The sequence below is a fragment of the Eschrichtius robustus genome, chromosome 6 (assembly GCF_028021215.1).
Source record: "Eschrichtius robustus isolate mEscRob2 chromosome 6, mEscRob2.pri, whole genome shotgun sequence".
NCBI lineage: Eukaryota > Metazoa > Chordata > Mammalia > Artiodactyla > Eschrichtiidae > Eschrichtius > Eschrichtius robustus.
In genome coordinates this window covers 15,939,990-15,959,854 of record NC_090829.1, presented here as the reverse complement: position 1 = coordinate 15,959,854, position 19,865 = coordinate 15,939,990, and the positions used below count along the sequence as shown (strand labels likewise).

Sequence of the window (19,865 nt, the reverse complement as noted above, 5' to 3'; positions counted from 1 at the left end):
GTTCTTGGATTAGAAGAATTAAAATTGTTAAAATGACCATACTATCCAAGTCAATCTACAGATTCAATGCAATCCCTACCAAAATACCAATGGCATTTTTCACAGAACCAGAACAAATAATTTCAAATTTTGTATGGAAACACAAAAGACCCCAAATAGCCAAAACAATCTTGAGAAAGAAGTACAGAGCTGGAGGAATCATGCTCCCTGGCTTCAGACTATATTACAAAGCCACAGTAATCAAAACAGTATGGCACTGGCACAAAAATCAGACACATAGGTCAATGGAACAGAATATACAACCCAGAAATAAATCCACACACTTATGGTCAATTAATCTACGACAAAGGAGGCAAAAATATACAATGGGGAAAAGACAGTCTCTTCAATAAGTGGAACAGTTGTTCTGATTTGGGTTCTAGACATTCATTCAAACATTCAACAACTATTTCTTAATCTCTGAGCTAGGTCCTTGGGATTCAGTAGTGGAGCCTCAACTGCTGATTTCATGGAACTCACTCTCTGGTTTTTAATAAGCAATGAGAGAAAGAGAGACTCTAAGTAAACGAACCATGGAGCCAGACAGGGAGACATCCCAAGCAAGCCACGAAAGTCAAAAAGAGGGCAACAAATGTCCCCTGGAAATCTCCAGAGATGAAGGTTGCTTCTCACTTTTCTCTCTGTGTGAAATACACACACACACATGCAACATGTTCCTAAACATTTGGGTTATAATCCCAAATAAATGTTCATTGAACAGTCCTAAAAGCATAGACCACGTGGTGGCAGTACAGTAGAGGCAGCTTTGTAAAACCTCAAAGCTAGCATTAGCCAGAATGCTAGGACTGGGTTGGGAGTGCTTCTAACACCTGGCACCTGCTCCTTGTTCTCACCCACTCACAACTTACTCTGTGTGCCTTAACAGGTCAGATGAATACAGAGGCAAATGGGAGGTCTCCCTCCTGTGCTCCAGGAGCTCATTGTCCAGATACACCTAATTGCCAGGGCAAGGAGCAGCGTTGTCAACACGGTGGCCCCAGGGTCCAGGGATCCAGGGCACCGTTCTGGTGATGGAGGTGCTGACATTCAGAGCCTCATTGCTCCTTCTCTCCCACGGGGCATTAGGTTTAGGATAAAATGATCCTTAGGAGCGGTTGGTTTGAGGAAGGTACGCCTTTTACTGGTGCTTCCTCTCTCGCTGGGCATGTCTGTGGGGACACCTATGACCCCACAGATTGTGCCCAAGTGGAGGGATCTGGGTCTAGAGAGGGTAGGGAGGGCAAGAGACGCACAAGATGACAGTAGAGCCTGTCTGCGCACACACGGTCCACCACACCCTGGCTCACCCCCCACTCCTTTCCTTTCCACCCTCTCGGATGGCCAGGTTGAGTGTGCGTCGGTGTCTCAGGAGGTGGAGGAAGGGACTAGCATTTAGGTTTAAAGACCAGAAACGAATATCCCCTGATAATTTCACGTCATTTTCTGGATTCAAAGGAGGGGTAGAGTGGGGAAGACCGACGTAGAGGGGCAATGAGACAGGGCCCGATTCGAGGGCCTCTCTGAGGCACGGCGAGGCGGTTCTCTCCCCGCCCAGGTGCGGGCTCCGGGTGGGTGGACTGGCGCCCCCCAGCCCCTTAGGCCCCGAATGACATCAGAGGCTGAGGAGCGCGCAGAGCGCAGGCGCGGGCGGAGAAGAGAGGCGGGAGGGGGGCAGACTAGTGCGGCTAGGGAGAGCGCTCCTCCGCCCTGCGCGCAGTCCCTGCGCCCCGCTCCGCCCGCGCCTCGCTGTTCGCGCCGCGCCTCGGGCGTCCAGAGCGCGCCCCTCGCACCGCGTCAAGCGCCGCCCGCGGCAGCCCAGCCCCAGCCTTCCTCCTCCTCCTCTTCTTTCTTTCTCCTCCTCCTTCTCCTCTGCCGCCGGACACGCAGCCGCAGGCCGGGGCCGGGACGCAGCTGGGGAGTCAGGGACGCGCGCAGCCAGCCCTTCCCCCTCCGGCTCCCGCACCGCCGGCCGCCTCCCCTCGCCCTCCTCCTCTCCCCTCCCTGCTCCTTCGCTTCTCCTCCTCCTCCTCCTCCTCTCCCAGCCCAGGCTGCCAGCACCATGTCCGCAGGGGGAGATTTTGGGAACCCACTGAGAAAATTCAAGTTGGTGTTCTTGGGGGAGCAGAGTGGTAAGTACCCCGCTTATTCTCTTGGCTTGGCGTCGAGTCTAACCCCCGCCAAATCATCCACCCGATTGGGACCCCGGCCCCGGCTCGGAAAGGCCCCTCGGTGCCTGGGTAGAGGGGAGGTTTGGGGATGAGAGGTCGGGGCCGGCTCGGGCGGGGCCGGGCAGGGGAGGGGCCAAGGGTAAGGGCCGAGGAGACGCTGGGGCCGGAGGTGGGGGTGAGGGTGGGATCTGGGGTGGGGGCTCGGGGTGCGGGTGCAGGTGCGGCGTTGCGGGGGGGCCGGTGGGCGGCGGCTCGCTCAGCGGCGCCGGCCGAGGCGTGAAGGCTCCGGGCTCGCTGGCTCGCTCGCACTGCGGCACCGGCTGCGGGCGACCGCGCAGGTGGCGGGGCGCCGGCGAGGGTCGCGGGGAGGACGGCGCCCCTCTTTGGAGAACGAGACGGGACTGGCGTCTGGCCGCTCCCCACTCCGCAGCACCGGAGGGGTTCCCTGGGGCCCCTGCCTGGAACCGTAATTACGGGCACGTCCAGATCCCGGGGCAGACGGCCGCGGGCGGGGGGAGACCCACAGATGTCTTCTCTGAAAAGAGCGGGTGCAGGTCGTGGGAGAACAGGGCGCCTACCTCCCCTGGCTTACGTCCGACTGGGCACAGAAGGTTCTAGACCCGCTGCCCTTCGCCAGTGTGTAGTAGCCCCTATGGGGCTCAGAGATCTGGGCGATGACAGCAAGGGTTCCCCAGTGCGAGGCAGATTTGGGGGATGGTACGGGGCGCCTCACACCAAGAGCCATGAAGCCCGGGGCTGGGCAGAGAAAGGACCAGGCGACACGCCCTGCCTGGCTTCCCAGCACCCCTCCCGAGAGCGTTGGCGGCGGATTCTTCCCACCCCCCAGCTCACCGCCCTTCTTGGGGGAGGGGAGGTCACCGTGGCAGCGGGCCAGGGGCCGGGGAGAGGGGGAGACAAATGGCTTCCGTGCTGCCCAGCAGCCTCCCCAGGGAAAGCATCTCTGAAATCCAGGTTAGTCCCGAGGTGGGAAGACCAGGCTGAAGAGCATGGACCCTCTGACACTTGCAGGAAGGAGTGGTTTTCAGAGCATCCCTCCAGAGGCCTCTCACCTGGGGCTGCAGGGAGACCAGCTGGGCCCTGACCAGCTCTGCTGTGGGAGAAGGCCGTCTCTGGGAGCAGGACCAGCAGCTCTAGCGCTACAGACCAGTCCAGTTCACCTGGTTTGGTGCCTGTCTGTACAAGGGGCCAAGACACACACAACCTTGGGAGGACCTGGTGGGCTCCGGGAGCAGTGCTGCTGTGATGTGTGTACCTATGGGTTGTGGAGGTCACATAGCAACCTCCTGCCTGCTGCTGCTCATTACAGCTCAGAGAAGGGTGTCAGAAGGTGGTCAAGTTCTGACATGGGTTTTGGGGCCAGGCTGGGCGTTTCAGAACAAAATCAACTCAGGCAGCCAGCCCTGTGTCCTGGACTCTGAGTTTCTGATCTTAGTAGATTCCAGTTTCACAAAACTAACTTTTCCTTGTGCCTAAAGGGATTTGGGGGGGTGGGGGTGGTCTTCACATCCCAGTGCTATTCTTAGCGGGCCTAGAGCCCTGGGAGTTGAATTCTTAGCTGTGTTCCCTTGAGCAGATTTCAAAGCCTCTCTGAGCCTTAGTTTCTGTAAGATGGTTGCCTAAGGGCAGTTCTCTTACCCCTTCATGTTTCCTCAGTGTCTCTCAAAGGGCCTGGACCATGGGAGGTTCCCAACAAACACTTGTTTATTCCAAGTCTGAACATGCTTCAGCAAAGGACCAGGGGTTTGATGAGGAGAATGTCTCGTGTGTTTGAGCGAAAACTTTGGGCTCCCACGGAATCTCTGATGGGCTGAGGCCCCCTACTGAGCCCTGCAAACCCCCTTTGCCCCTAAAATCACAGAAATGAGACCTGAAGGCCTCAGAGAGTGAGCCCCCACCTCTCCAGCATGTTTATATGGGAAGTTCGAGCCCCAGGGATGGGGTGTGGACCCAGAGTCCTATTGTGAGTTGTTAACCCTTCTGGGACTGGAACCACATCTCCTGTTCCCAGTCACTAACATGCCCTTGGGAAATAAGGTGACCTTGAATTGGGGAAGCCAAGAATTGGGGAGCTTTCCTGATAGGGGGTTAGGGTTGCCATACTCTGGCCAGGCTTGTGGCTGGGTTGGGTGACCCGGTGGGGATACCAGGCTAGTTGGTTGGGAGCATGCTTTCTGGGCCCTCTGAACATGGTCATTAGGGAAAAAGGCACTGCCATCCGTGAGATTGGCTATTAGCCACTCTGGTCCCTTCTGGCAGGGAGCCCTAGGACCCTGAAAAGCCTCCTCCCACTTTGTTGTGTCGTTAGTGGGTTGTTTACCTTCAATTCTACAGAGTTTTTGGGGTCCCTGAGTTAGGCAGGAGACATGTGCATCCCTGAGCCTGGTGGGACAGAGGAATTGCCACCGCAGCCATGGCTTCCATCTTGCCTGCGTGCACTTTTACACGTGTTGGTCCTTTGTGCCCACATCCTCTACAGCCTGTGTGGTGGAGGGAATTCTGAATTCCCACTGAATTCTGGCCATCACCTCCACCCTGGGTCTCCCTCCCTGTGTGACCTTGGAGGTACCTCCCCTTCTGTACACAGGGAACTTGGGTCAGCTGAGCACAACAGGGACTTCTAGAACAGCATGGGCTGGCCTATATGAGCTGAGTCCCCTGGAAAGGGGCCAGGGGAAGGAACTGGCCTTCTCCTGTTTCCTGTGCCTGGCTTACTGGTAGCATCTCTCTAGGCCAGTGGGCGAGGACAGCTGGATCCCAGAGAGGAGTGCCCGGCCTGGAGCCCGGTGATGAGGAGGGTGCCCAGGACCAGATAATCCCAGGGGCATCGGGCCATCAGAGATTCCAGGGACCTGGTTTGGGTGGGAAGCCTTGAGGAGCCACTCTGGAGAGAATACCTCTAGCCCATGGGAGAGTACCCCCTCCTAGCAGCAGAATGATTGCCTTACTGTGGAGCATGGAATACAGGCTGGCCAGTATCAGCCTGGCAGGGGGAGGGATTGTGGAGAGGTTGCTGTGAACCCAGGATGAAGGGTTTCCTTGCAGTGGGGAGGCTGTGCAATCCTGCTGGGTCTCAGATGGCTCTCTGGGCCTGCTGGCCTTGCCCTTGTGCTGATGGCAGTGGAGGGGGCAAGAGGGGGTGATGCACACCAGTCCCGACTTGGGCACTTGGTGGCATCCAGAGAAGGCAGGCATGAGCAGATATCTGAGGAAGGAGCTCGACCTGGGGGACACAGCCCTCCTCCTGAGTTCTGATGGCGTTCTGTGGGGCTCCAGCTTCACGCAGGGCTTCTCCGAGTGTGTGTGGCAGGGAGGGGGATGTGGGCTGTGTCTGCTGCACTCTGGCCTCTGCTCACCTCCCTTCCCTGAGACTCCTCCAGCCGGAGCAGGAAGACTGATGGACACAAGTTTGGTCTCCTTCCCCAGGCTGAGGCCAGTAGGCCAGCTTCTCCCTCTGACCAGCCACCTTCCTGTCCTCCCCTGGCAGTTGTGTTGCTGGAGGTGCCATCCATGCCGAGCACGATGTGAGTGGCATCCCTGGACTCGTGCAGCATGGTGACCCTGCAGGCAGCTTTGGTTGTTTACTCATTTGTTCAACCATCCCTCTCTCCCTCCCCCACCCGCCTCTCTCCCTTCCTCCTCCCAGCATCCATTTATTCATTCAATCAGATCTTTGAGTGTATCCCTGCCTCGTGGAACTTATAGTCCACTGGGGAGCACAGACATCTGCGGATGTAATTACAGTAAAGGTCTGCGAGGGCCGTGATGAGGGAGGAACAGCTGCTGTAGAAGCACATAGCAGGGCGTCCTGCCCACCTTTGGGGGCAGGTGTCAGAGGCGCCTTCTAAAGGCTTCAGCGGGGGAGACGCTTCTATAGGCAGCATGCTGGTACTCCTTCTTTGGGCCGAGTGCAGGGAGTAGGTCTTGCAAGAGGCCCACCCTCTTCAGGGAGCTTTGTCTGCTCTTCTCCCCGCTTCATAGAGGAAGTGTGTGGGGTGGGGAGCAGGAGGACAAGGGTGACCCGCAGGCGTCTGGCTGCTACTGCTGAGAGGGAAGGGGCTGTCCCTCCACTTTCATCCCCGTCCTCACTGCCAGGAGGGCTCCCACTCCCCACCTGTGGCTGGGCCCTGCCTGACCCCTGCCTTCCCCCCACCCACACTGCTACAGCCACACAGGGAGTCCACCGCTGGCCTGGTGGTTGTGCCTGAAGCCCATCCCAGAAGTTGGTTCCTCCTAGACCTGCTGGCCCTGCTGTGCCCAGCCTAGCTGGGCACTCACCATGGTGGAGCTTTGTTTTTTTCTGAACATTTTTAGAAACAATCACATGCTGCCCCAAGACCTCTGTTGTCTTGGTTACTCATGATTTTAAAATGCTTATTAACTTCTTTTAGGTACAAAAACCCTAACTGAATTTTAAGCCCCTTAAGGACAGATTTCAGCACCTTAAGGTGACTAGTCATCTTAGTCATCCTTCCCCCTTCTCCGCCTGCAGGAGGTTTGTGCTCATTAAATATCTCATTTGAAAGTGATGAGAGATCTTTGCTGTGTGGGATTTGCTGATGGCCCATCAGTAGATTGAAAGCGACAGGAGTCAAGGCCGCTTTGGAATAGGATTCTTCATCCTGACACCTGCCGCTTTCTCAAGCCAGAAGATTTTTATCTGCAACACTTACAGAGTCTTTCATAGAGGATTGGCTCATTTAGCCTTGGTCATGCCCACCTCACCGTTCATCTCACGGAAGCTGAATTTCTCAGGGCACCCCCATCCCCACCACCGTCTCTGCAGAACTTTGAGAAGCAGCAAGGCCACCAGAGGTGGGGCGGAAGGGACACATCCAGACCCGGCAGAGCTCACTTTGAGATCTGAAGTGAATCACCAAGTGGCTCTGTGCCTCAGCTTCTTGGTCCTGCTTTCTCTCTTCCCAATTTTTCTCCCTGCCTCAGTGGCTGGAACGAGAGAGGGAACCTTGGATGTCAGGCGCAGGCCCAGAACCTTTGCTTTATTTGTTTAAAGAGCTGGGTGTGAGATCAGACAGACAGACACCAAGATGAGAATTAACCTGTACTTGGTATAAGAGAAAAGCGGCACCCTCAGTGCTGATGACAGATACTCGAGAACTAGCCAGAAGAGAAAAAAGAAACTGTGAGAACACGTTCTGGTGGTGCAGGTGTAACAGTAATTACCATCGTTTGCATGGTCTGATTATCATTATCATTTGCAGCCTCCAAATTATAATGAATACCATTAAAATATAACAAAATAACCTCATTGTCCTTTTGTTACTTATTAAATCCCTAAAATCAGCCCATGAATATTTATCCTTATAGGTGTTGCCTTGACATTGCAAGCTCGCCCAGGGCAGGCCTGAGGGTGGTACCATCTGTGTCCCATCCAGGCTGCAAAGTGCCCCTGTCCTCCCCAACCGTTCTTCCACTGTTGCAGAATGAATGAGCCTTTGAATGTGCAGGGCTTTCTGGTCTCAGTGTAAATCATTTAGAGAAACTGATGGACAGACCCATTGGGGAAGGTGAAGAAAGGTTAGGTGGAACAGCAAAATTCATAAACATTGGGGGTGGACTACTGTACTGGGCATTTCCTCCACTGTCTGTCTGTGTATCTGGCTGTCATCCTTTTCCATTTCTCACCACAGAGAAGATGGGGGAGGTTGCGAGGGAGAAGTACCTGACGCACCCTGAGATGGGCAGCTTTTGTTAGAGCCCAAAAGACAGGCTGCCGGGAAATGGGGCTGCAGGCAGGGCTGGGCACTTAAGCCCTGAGGGGGCCGTGATGATGAGGAAGCCAGTCTCTGCTTCCTGGAACAGGGCAGGAAAGGATGCAGATTCCTAACGCCTGAGGACTCCTAAGAGAGCTTCTTTACTGAACTTGAAATTTCCAATTCCCTTTTTTATTTCGGTAACTTTGGCCCTGAACTAAGTGGGATCTTTTTTAAAAAGTAAATTTTCACTACCGTGAATATGTTATCATTTTAGTAAAATGATTTATTTTTAGTAGAAAAGCATATTTATCCTGGTCTCTTGGTAACAAAGCCGGTGGAAGCCTGAGTGACTCGGCCAGGTGCCACCTGTTCCCGGGGGGGTGACATACCCAATGGACAGACCAGGGTTCAGGAGAAAGCAGATGATACCTCACCCCTGAGGGCAGAATGGAGCCTTTACAGTAAAGTTACCTCTATAAAATGCATTAAAAGAGTGGCAGCCTGGAGCTCCAGCAGGACCGGCGAGGGAGGAAGACTTCATTTGGGTGCGCTCCGTGCTGGAGACCACAGCTTTCTTCCAGGGCCTGGGCAGTCGGGGGATGGGCTTGTTGCTTTAGTGGGGTTTCCCTCGAGAAAGGGGTTTCCAGTATTGGGATAACTGGCTCACCCATTTCCCCCTGTGGCTGGAGATGAGGTGAGGGCAGGTCACAGAGGCTGGCTCGGCCGGGAGCTGGGACTTTATCCCGAGGGCAGCGGAGAACTGGTGGAGGATCCTCAGCTGGGGAGTGGCCTGGTCACATCGCCGCTGGGGGAGGATCTGTCATTCTAGGGGCTTGGAGAGGAGGGTGGATGAGGAGGGGTCCAGTCCTCCCCCAGTTAACCCAGTGGGCATTTGGGAAAACCCACTGTGCCCGAGGCTCCACACAGGCATTGTGATCTTCCTAGCACCCTGTGGATAGACGTGGGGTTCACCCTGTTTTGCAGGCCGGGAAGCAGAGGCTCAGAGAGAGCTGGTCACGTCCAAGGGCTCTCTGCTCATGTGGCAGGATTGGAATCCGAACCCAGGTCACCATGAGAAACCATGGACTGTTGGGCCTCGTGCCTCAAAGGCAGGCCCAGGCCCAGGCGGAAACGAGGTCCGCCGTAAATGCCTCCTAGGGAATTACGTGCCACGCTCTCTGCTGAGGAGGAGCCTGTAAGCACAGCGTGGGGGTGGGCGGGAGGAGGCCTTTGACTCCCCCAGGCTGGCGAGGGGCGCTGGGTGCCTGAGCCGGGAGGAGGGCAGTGGGCTCTCGGAAGGAAGCAGGGTCTCCTCGTGGGAGGCTGACGGAGCTGGGTTGCATAGAAGGCACTCCGTTCTCATACAGGGTGAGCTGCTTATCTCGGATGGTTTGAAGGGAGCTGATAGGGATGGGGGCACTAAAGTCCTCAAAGTCGGCCTGCAGCCCACTGCCATGGAGGAAGGACCCTCCCCAGGTTCTAGCTGAGAACTCATTACTCAGAAGGGAAGAACCAGTCACACTGAGAAGCTGGTTCCTACCTGCTCTGGGGGTAGCCCTTCCTCTGGCCTCATTCTCCCTCCAGGGCTGGAGATATCAGGGCCCTGGAGACCCTGATGCTGTCTAGGGTCTGCCACCAGCTGACCGTGTGGTTGGATTAGCCCCAGCCCATCTTTCGCTTTCTCGATATGTCCCTGGAGGCTAGTGGACTTGGTGATCACTAGGGCCAGTGGAACTCTAAGTGGTTCTGTAATTCAGCACCAGCTTAGAGTATGATGCCAAGCCAGTAACACTCCCAGCTGGGCACGGCACAGGTCAGAGGGGCTGCAGGGATGAATGCATGGGATCAGGGCCTCTGCCAACTCTTTCCCCTGGAACTGCCCTGGGCTCCAGTGCAGGGTCCTCTCCAGTCTGCCACCTCTTCTCTTGGCCAGCATTCTAGGCCCACCTACCTGGGCCCAGCCTTACCTACTGTGCCCTCAGGGTGCTCTGGTTCATCCCTTCTGATGATGTGTTGGGCTCAGGTTGCCAGGCAACAGAGATGGAGCTGTTTTGCCCTTCCTGCTGACAGGCATTTATCCCATACAGAGGACAGCAGAATGGGTGACAGCTCCCAGGTACTCCTACTCCAGGACACTTCCTTCTGTAGCCAGGTGGGTGGGTGGTAAGCAGGGAGGGCTGGGAAGGGGCCAGAGCCACGAGGGATATGCGGTGTCCCCAGTAGACCAGTCCCAGCTCCTACTCCAGCTCCATCACCAACGGCATCCTCTTGAGCCCTGGGCTTCCACCCCAGCCTGGCCCTCCCTGTCTGGGTGTTGGGATGTAACACCCAGACAGAGAGGTCCTCAGAAATGAGGACCCCCGGTGCTCATTTCCCTCCAAGACAGTAGGGTCTTTATGACCTTGTTGGACTTTCAAGATGTGTCTAATACATCAATATGTGGCACATGCTAAATGCTCCAGTAAGAGGTAATTTTGTTGGTGAAAGAGTGACGGCACCCCCCCTCCCCCGCTGCTCGTAGATGTATGAGGGGAAGAGAAGTAGGGGTGCAAGGTTTGGAGAATCACTGATGGACCGTTTTTGTGTAGTGAGCTGCAGGGCAGCGTTCTTGTGATCTGACAGGTAGAGCTGCTTATCCATTTTGTAGATGAGGGAAGTGAGGCTCTGAGAGGCGAAGGTGTTTACACAGGGTGCGGGACCCAGAAGCTGCTATTGCTGAGCTGGGAAGGACCCCCGGGTCTCTGACTCACTGGCCGGCGTTTTCCCTGCTGCCTGGCCTGGCAGGGAGGGGGACAGACTCACCCTGACCCACTGTGGCCCCACAGCTGCTCACAAGCAGAGCACCTCAACTTCACTGCCACTGTCCTTCCCTGAGGACACGGCCCAGGGATTGCAGGCTGGAGGGTCTGCGGTGTTGTGAGTGGGACAGTTCTTGGACCGAGGTAGGTGGATCATAAGCCTCAGCCAGTGTTGATGTGAGTATTAACTACACAAGCAAGGCTGCGTGTGTGGTCTGCTGGGGAATCAGGGAAGGCTTCCTGGAGGAGGTGGTGCACAGTGAGCAGGAATTCACTGGCAGGTGAGGGAGGCATCATGAGCAGAGTGCCCAGCTGTGCCAAGGCTGAGGGCTGTGATGGGCATGGGCCTTCCAGGGAATTGGGTATCCTTCACGTGGCTGGGCTCTGGCGTGGTTGGGGGAACGTGGTGGGAGGAGTTGCACCTGGGGAAGCAGGGTCAGGCCACGCACAGGAGTCTGGGTCTTCCCTGCAGGCAGCCGGGACCCAATGGGGGGCTTCAACCAAGGAGGGACATGCTTATGGGTTAGAAGACAAGGCTATGGCCCACTTGCAGGCAGGAGATCCTGAACCAGGCCGGCTGGGAACATTCAGAGGATGGAATTTAGAGGAGGCCTTGTGACAGGTATCAGCTTGAGCTTCCTTCCGGCCCTGAAGTTCACCTCTGCTGGGAATGTACATTTTCTTGATCCTTTCTCTGTTGACTGAGGACTCAGGAACAGTGAAGGGTTGTAGAGGAGGGACTTCTGTCCTTCTCTGCAAGACCACACTGTCCCCAGATGTACCCAAACTGGCTGCCTTAAGCTCCTCTGCCCTTCCAGCCTCCACAATGCCCTGGGTGCTCCGGGACTGCTGGCAGCCCTTCCAGACTCTTCCCGTCTGCCAGCTGCTCAGGGCGGGTGTACACCTGGAGAGGAGCGGGCCGCTGGGTGTGTGAGCTGCTGCCTCTTGTGCAGCCTCCTGCCACTGCCTCCCTTGCTGGGCTTCTCTTCCAGCAGACACCGGACTCCCTTCCTTTGCTTCCTTCCATAGATTCCCTTGCTCTTCTCTGCCAGCTTCCAGCTCCCCAGCCAGCTCAGGCGTCCCTGAGGACTTGAGGGAGGACTGTGTGGGGAAGAGCTTCCCGCCCCGCCTTGGAAACAGAAACCTAGTCTTAAGCTGGCTGTGCAAAAGGCAAAGGGTGGGAGCCAGGGAGCTGGCGTGGAGACAGGGGGCTGCCTTCCTGAACCTGGCCCCCACCCGCAGGCCCGCTCACGGTCTGATGGTCTGTTCTCAAGGCCTGAAACGCCACCCTCCAAAGCCCTGGTAACCTCTGCTCCCTGCCCCTCATGTCTTCCGCCCATGGAGGTTACTGAGCCCCACCTGGGTATTCCTTTGCCGGTGTAGCTGGTAGGGGGAGAATATCCTAATTATGCCTCGTCAGTGGTCACAGCACGGTTCAGTGGCCCCTGTGGGCAGGGCCACGTTAATGGTCTGTGAGGTCAGAGTGGGTAAGGAGACCTGTGCCCTCGGCTGGTGCTCAGCAGAGGTGTCACCCCTGCCCGGAGCTGCTGGCCTAGAGAAAACGGCCTGGAAGCTGGCCGCAAGCAACTCAGCCCAGCTTTGACCTGTTCGAAACCCCGCTGGGTACCCCCGTTGCCCCCATCCCGGGGCAGAAGCAGGACCAAGAGACACATCCCTGGTTCGGGACTGCAGAGCTGCGAGTGTGACCTCCTCATGGGCGTCAGGTCCCTCTAGGGGAGGCGTGCGGATTCCGAGAGAGGTAGAGAAAATGTTCTGTTCTGACCCTGTTGACGAGCGGGGAATAAACATCACACAGACTGAAGAGGGTAAAGTAAAGCATTCAAACACACATTTCTTGTGTATTTCCCCATCCAGTGAAGGAGAGGGGGGAGTCGGGAAGTGCAGGGAACAGAGGGCCATGGAGGCACTGAGGGGAGGCCCCCCACCAGACGCAGGTGCCGGAGCGCACCTTCACAGGCCTGCTGGCCGCCACGCGCTGCGGCCTTGGGAAAGCCCGGGTGGCGTAAGGCTCTAGGCAATGGTGCTCTCCGTCCCGGGGCCCCGACCAATAGAATTAAAGGGTCCTGTGGAGGCACTGATTCTTGTTGGGGCACAGGGGTGGCGGGACTAATTCTGTATTCATGTGGAGGATGAGCTGAGGGGTGGGGGCTGCAGCTGTGAGGAGGCCGACGACCCTCGCCAGGCAGAGCAGGAGTGGAGAGACGGGCTCTCGCCTCGGCCCCGGGAGATGAGGGGGGGCGTTCTTCAGCTCCACGGCCCCAGTGCTGCGACACCGGGCCTCCATGAGCAGACAGAGCCTCGTCTCTCCGTCCCCAAGGCCAGCTGGCTCTGCCCCACTGGGACGCTGCAGTTCCCAGCGTGGGCTGCTGCAAGTAGGGTCAAGCCTTGGGGCCAGGAGATTATTTGGTTCTGCTCTTCTCTGTGTAGAGAGCACCTCTGAGAAGGGTTTATTTTTAGGGAAAAAAAAAGCCACTCTCAGATTAGCCACTTATTTTAGGGATATTAGCAGATCCTACTTGTAGCACCAGGATCCGGAGATTCTCCCCTGATTCTAATCCATCACTCCCCCACATCCAGCCAAAGCACTGCCGGCTGCTGCCCACGTCAGGATGTGAAATGCAGGCCTGGAAAGGTGCCCTGCCAGCCCACCCACCCTGGTTCTCTCCCACCTGCATCAGAAGAGGGCAGAACCCCAGGTGTTGGGCCAGAAGAGCCAGCTTCTCCCCTTTCTCCGTCATGGAGAAAGGGTCCTCTAAGCCAGAGCTCTGGTCTGGACAGCAATGTCCACTCATCTGTCCACCTCACCTCAGGGGCTGGAAGTGCTGTGGGAAATGTATGGTGAGGTAGTCACAGCCCCTGCCCACCACAGCCTCCGTGCAGGGCAACTGGGGGCTTCAGTCCTAAACGGAGAGACCTGCGAGCTTCTGCTGCAGATGACCAGCCACTAACACCGCCGCAGGAGAGGAGGCAGGGGCTGAGGGAAGAGTAGAGGGGGCATCTTTTAGGGATGCGAGATGGTTTGACAGGTACAACCTAAGGTGACCCTGAATGAGTCACCCCCTTGCCTAGTCCCTTCCCCTTGAATGCAGATGGAACCCGACACTTGGCGTCTAGCCAGCATAGTATGGCAAAGATGATGGGCTGTCACTCCCATGGTTGTTTCTCTAAAAGACTCCTCTGCTGGCCTTGAAGGCGTGAGCTGCCATGTGGTGAGAGGGCAGTGAGGGGTCATGTGGTGAGGAACTGTGGGTGGCCTCTAGGGGAAAAGCAGCCCCTGGCCGGTAGCCCCCAAGAAGATGGAGACTCAGTCCTCCAGCCACGAGGGACTGAATTTGGTCAGCCACCACAGACAGGAGCTTGAAAGAGGACCCCGAGCTCCAGAAAGAAACATAGCCCTGCCAATACCGTGATTGTAGCCTTGTGAGACTGCGAACAGAGGTCCCAGGAAAGCCGTGCCCAGACTCCTGCCCCAGGGGAATGGGATATAATAAATGTATGTTGTTGTTTTTTCTAATTTATTTATTATTTATTTATTATTTATTTTTGGCTGTGTTGGGTCTTCGTTTCTGTGCGAGGGCTTTCTCTAGTTGCGGCAAGCGGGGGCCGCTCTTCATCGCAATACGCGGGCCTCTCACTGTCACGGCCTCTCTTGTTGCGGAGCACAGGCTCCAGACGCGCAGGCTCAGTAGTTGTGGCTCACGGGCCTAGTTGCTCCGCGGCATGTGGGATCTTCCCAGACCAGGGCTCGAACCTGTGTCCCCTGCATTGGCAGGCAGACTCTCAACCACTGCGCCACCAGGGAAGCCCATGTATGTTGTTTTGATCCACTAACTTTGTGGTATTTGTTACACAGCAACAAATAACTAATACAGATGGGGTGAAGATTTTTCCAGGGAAGACACACCTTAGAGATGTCCTCCTTTTGCAGACAAGGAGTTGGAGCTTCCGTGAGGGATATGACCTGCTCCTGGTTAAGCAGCTGGCTGGGGCCGTGGGAGGAGGGAGGCCCCGGGAGTCAGGTCCTGGTTCTTGCTCTGCTACTGCTCTCCCTTCGTGCAGCTTTGAGCAAACCCTCCTGCTTCCTGGGCCTCCAATTTTTCCTCTGTTACGTGAAGGACTGGATCTGATGATCTCTAGGTGCCTTCTTGCCATGACTTGGTATCCTGAGGCCACTGTGATCTGTGATCCTTCTAGAAGCCAGACCTCAGGGCCTTAGTGAGTTTTAATCTCTGCTGCTCCTCCCGTGCTGTGTGTTTCCACTGTGGCTTCAGGAGGCATGATCTTCCTGTCCTGAGCATACTTCTGTAAGCCTGATGGGTTCAGGCAAACCTCTGAAGTGGAGCTCTTGGCTCTGTACCAGGAGTTACTATCTGGCCGTGACCCTGGGGCCATGTGATCCTGGGCAAGCGGCCCCTCTTCTCTGACCTCACATCTCCTAGCTCAGTGAGAGGCTTGGACAAAATTAGTTCCAGAGTCCTCGATGGCTCACACCCTCTGTGGTGCTGCTTTGGAGAAGGGCTCCTTAAGGACCTGGAGCTTGTGGGATGGGACAAGTGAGCCTGGATACATCTTCTTGGTACCCTGGCATCCAAGTCCAGGGGCAGACCTGGATATACGCCCAGTTCTTTGTTCCCCAGCCTGGCCCTCCGGCCACCTCAGTGCCTGGCCAGCAGTCATCTCTGGTCCACAAGGGCTGGAGACAAAGAATCCTCCTTGCCTGCTGGGTGGTCCTGTGCTCACTCTCAGGCCCAGGGGTCCGGAGATCTAGAGTGTATCTTCCACCCCCGAAACAATGGTCCTCATCTCTAAACTTCACCTGGAAGGCCATCCCTACTCTCCAGGTGAATCTTGAGCAGGTGCCCTTGAGCCCATCCTGAGGGCAGGAGGGGTCTTCTTTCTGTGGACTGAATGGGGAGGTCTCCACATCCACTCTTCCCTCACCAGCTGGCTCTGGACGTGCAGGGGCTGGGATTGTGCCCATTTCCTCTTTGGCAAAGCAACAAGGTGCACAGAGTGAGCAGGCTGTGTGAGGGTATGCAGGGACAGGAGGGGGCGCTGGGCCCCCACAAGTGCCAGGAACAGCTCCCTGTGCTCGGGGAGGCCTTGGAGTCAGCACCCTTGGTCAGCGCCAGCCCAGGGTTCCTCTGAAGGATGCCATGCCTCCAGCAGCCTGTGACCTTGAGGCCACCTTCCACCTGACCGGGCGAGCTTGATCTCATGGCCAGGCAACAGCTGGGCCCCCTTGGATGGGGGCTGTGGGTCCACTGTCACAAGGCCCCTCTGACTGGACCTCAGCTGATAATCTGGAAAACACAAGCCATGGCTCTCAGCACTCTGTCCACGCATTGTCACTGCCCCACTGTCCTCTCCCTGTGAATGAGGCTTTTAATAGCAATGCCACCAGCAATTTGCCTTAGGAAGAGAAGTATAAATGTGAGCATGTACGTATATTACTTTGCCAGCCTCCATGCTGTGGATGAACCAATAGTTCCTCTTAGTTAAATAAACTACCAAATTGCGTTAACACCAGCCTTGTCAAAAGATCAGCTGGTGGTGGGAATTTAGCATGTGTTTCTTCCTTCTCTCAAACATACATATCCTCACTATGGATGAATTCTTCACAGCACCCATGCAGCTACTCAGACATGTGACATGATTGGCCAGCGTAGGGTCTGACTAGAGTTGGGCTGAGCCTCAAGCCAATTGGAATGGAGTGCATCCTGCCCATCCAGGTCTGGCTGTCCAGGGAAGCCAAGCCAGAGTGTGTGCACCGCAGGCGGGGGCTCCTGTTCTAGCTGGGGGTGGAGAGTGGCTAGCACTCAAAGCTAGCAGGTGCTGATGCTGCTGTTGGGACCTGGAGGGGAGACCCAGCACCTCTTTGAAGCTGAGAAGAGTGTTCAAGATGACTCAGTGAGGTAGAGAGGGTCCAGACAGTGGGTGAGCTGGCCATGGTGGGGAGGAACTCTGCAGCCCACATGAGCTGTGTGCTCAGGCTCAGGTGGTTTTCAAGAAGTCCTGAAGACATCATCCTTGATGAGGTTCTCAGTTTCGTAGCTAAGACACCAGGGGTACTAGAGAGTTCCCCCACACACCAGGGCTTCTGGTGCCTGCTGGATTGAGAGAGAGAGAGAGAGAGAGTGTGTGTGTGTGTGTGTGTGTGTGTGTGTGTTTGCATGCATCTAAGTGAGCATGAGCACATGGTGGTTATGCCAGGGTTCTGCCCACCAAGCTGTCCTGTCCAGGCTTACTCCATCTCCTGGCCTGTGGTTAGAAGGGCTCACAACAGTTCCCCAATGCCCAGCTAGGTCCCTGTTCTTGGTGAAGACTGTTGATGCCAAGTACAGTTATATTCTATTTCCTTAGGAAAATTTCACATTGACCACAATGTTTAATCAGAACAAGCCATTTCCTGAATGTGTGCAGAATCTGAGACAGGGATATAACACACATATGTATGTGTGTGCATAATTTAAAAAATCATCATATTTCGTTTTTTCCTTTAACTTTTTATTTTGACGTAAGTTTAGGCTTATAGAAAGTTGTAAGACTAGTATGAAGACTTCTCACATGCCTTCCACCCAGAATGTTAACATTTTACTGCTCTTGTGGGATTCATAGCACTTCTGTGAGATAGGCACTTCTGCCTCCATTGTACAAATGAGGATGCTGAGCCTCAGAGAGGATAGTAACTAACTCAAGGTCACACAGCAAATAAGTGGCAGAGCCAAGAGTAAAATCCAGGCCTGTCAGTGTGTGTGCTGACCATGTGTGATGTAAGCGTGAGTGTGTAGGTGTCTTGCTCCTTCTGCCCAAAGAACTTCCTTTCTTGTGTTGTAGATCTGCTAGCAAGAAATTGTCTTGGCATCTGACTTCTTTATATCAACTCCATTTTTGAAATATTTTTGCTGGGTATAAAATTCTATGTTGACAATATTTTTCTTTCAGTACTTCAGAGATGTCAGTTCATTTTCTTCTGGTTTGCATGGTTTCTGACAAGGTAACAAAGATTTTTATTCTATGTTTTCTTAGGCCTGTGATCCAATATATTCTTGTTATTTCTGTTTAAACAGTCAGTTATCTTTTAAAGAGATTTCAATGATACAAAAGAAATCTTACACATTTTCCCATGAAGTGACCATTCCCTGTGTTCACTATTACTTTATGTGGACCCACATTTCCATCTGGTGTCATTTCACTTTTTCCTGGAGTACTACCTGTGCAGGTCTGCTGCTGATGAATTCTATCAGCTTTTGAGTATTTGAAAAAGTTTTTATTTCATCCTTGTCTTTGAAAGATGTTATATAGTATATGTCTGAAAGTTACAGAATTCTAGGTTGATAAGTTTTTCTTTCAGGACTGTACAGATATTGGTCCATTGTCTTCTTGCTTGCATTGTGTCTGGGGAGAAGTTGCTGTCTTCTTTATCTTTGTTTCCCTGTATATAGTGTGTCATTTTTCCCTGGCTACTTTTATGATTTTCTCTTTATCACTGATTTGGTGCAATTTGATTATGATGTGCCTTTGTGTGGTGTCTTCTATGTTTCCTTTGCTTGGGGTTCGTTGAACTTTTTGGACCTGTGGTTTACATTTTCTCTCAAATTTGTAATATTTTCAGTAAAACTTTCTTCAAATCCTTCAAGGACTCCAAATACATGTATGTTAGTCTACTTGATGTCATCCTATGGCTCACTAGTGTTCCAGTGATTTATTTCTATTCTTTTTACTTTGTGTTTTATTTTAGATATTACTCTGTCTTCAAGTTCATTGATCTTTTCTTCTGCGTTTAATCTGGGATTAATCTGTTGCTAGCCCATCTAGTGTATTTTTCGTTTCCCACATTGTAGTTTTTACTTCTAGAAGGATGATTTGTGTCTTTTTAAATATCTTCCACATCTCTGTTTAACTTTTTGAACATATGAAATGCAGTCATAATAATTGTTTTTTTTAATATTTTTGTTTGCTAATTCTAACATTTGTGTCAGTTTCGACTGATTTTTTTCTCCTTATTAAGGATTTATTTTATTGCTTCTTTTTGTGCCTGGTAATTTTTTATTGGATGCTAGACATTGTGAATTTTGTCATGTTGTGTATTGGATGGTTTTTGTATTCCTATAAATTCTTAGGATTTGTTAGCTGGGACTGGAGTGGTGCTCAGTCTGGGGCTAATTATTTCCCACTCTTGAGGCACAGCCCTTCAGAGTTCTCTCCCAATGTCCCATGAATGAGGAAGCTTTTCACTCTGGCTGGTAGGAACAGGCACTATCCCAGGCCTATGTAGATGCCAGGTACTGTTTCCTTTTTAATCCATTTGGGTGGTTCTTTCCCAAGTCTTGAGCAGTTTCTTTACACACCTTTGCTGATCAGTCCTCAGCTGAAGACTTAAGGGAGCCGCTTTGCAGACCTCTGGTGTTCTCTCTCCCTCTGTGCACCTCTTTCCTCTCTTGTGAACTTCAGCTGCCTTGTTTTCTCCAGACTCTCAGCTCTATCTCCCCATTCCCTGTGCCATGTCCTGAAGTTTTCTCAAGGCAACAATTTGGGGGCAGTTGGGGGGCTCACTTGATTTGCTTCATGTCTCTCAGGGTTTACTGTCCTTTACTGCCCTTATGTACTGTCTTGAAAATCATTGTTTCATATATTTTGTCTGTCTTTTGATTGTTTCCAGTGAGAAGATAAATCTGATGACTGGAAGCTAACATCTTGGGTCTTTGTTTTTTCATTTAATCATTTATTTGTAGGGGACACTGGTCTGGGCCCATGAGTGAGAACATTGGCTTGGACAGGAGTGTTGTCTGGTCTAGTTAGTATTCTTGATTTTCATCTGTGATGTTCATGCAATTAATTATATAAACGTAAATTTGCTGCATGATTTCTGTGCTCTGGACTCTCTGCAAGAACTTTCTGCTATCCAGCTCTTATTACAATCTCATCATTAACAACTAGTTTGGTCTTGTCTTATGAATACTGTGAATCATACAGTTGATCACGTTAGCTTTTTTTTTTTTTTTTTTTTTTTTTGCTCTGACCTCCAGAGAGCTCAGGCAGTTTCTTAGTCTGACTTTAATGATCAGATAATATACTTTAAGATGTATGTCTGTGAACAAACT

The 19,865-nt window shown here is 53.5% G+C and overlaps 1 protein-coding gene across 1 annotated transcript in view; it reads left to right on the top strand.

The window, feature by feature from the left end:
* Window positions 1-1,941: 1,941 nt before the first annotated feature.
* Window positions 1,942-19,865, top strand: part of RAB6B (RAB6B, member RAS oncogene family) — a 55,311-nt gene continuing 37,387 nt past the window's right edge. The window contains exon 1 of the mRNA XM_068547314.1: window positions 1,942-2,168. Within this exon, the coding sequence (XP_068403415.1) occupies window positions 2,099-2,168 (70 nt within the window). The 5' untranslated portion in view covers window positions 1,942-2,098. The remainder of the gene's footprint in view (window positions 2,169-19,865) is intronic.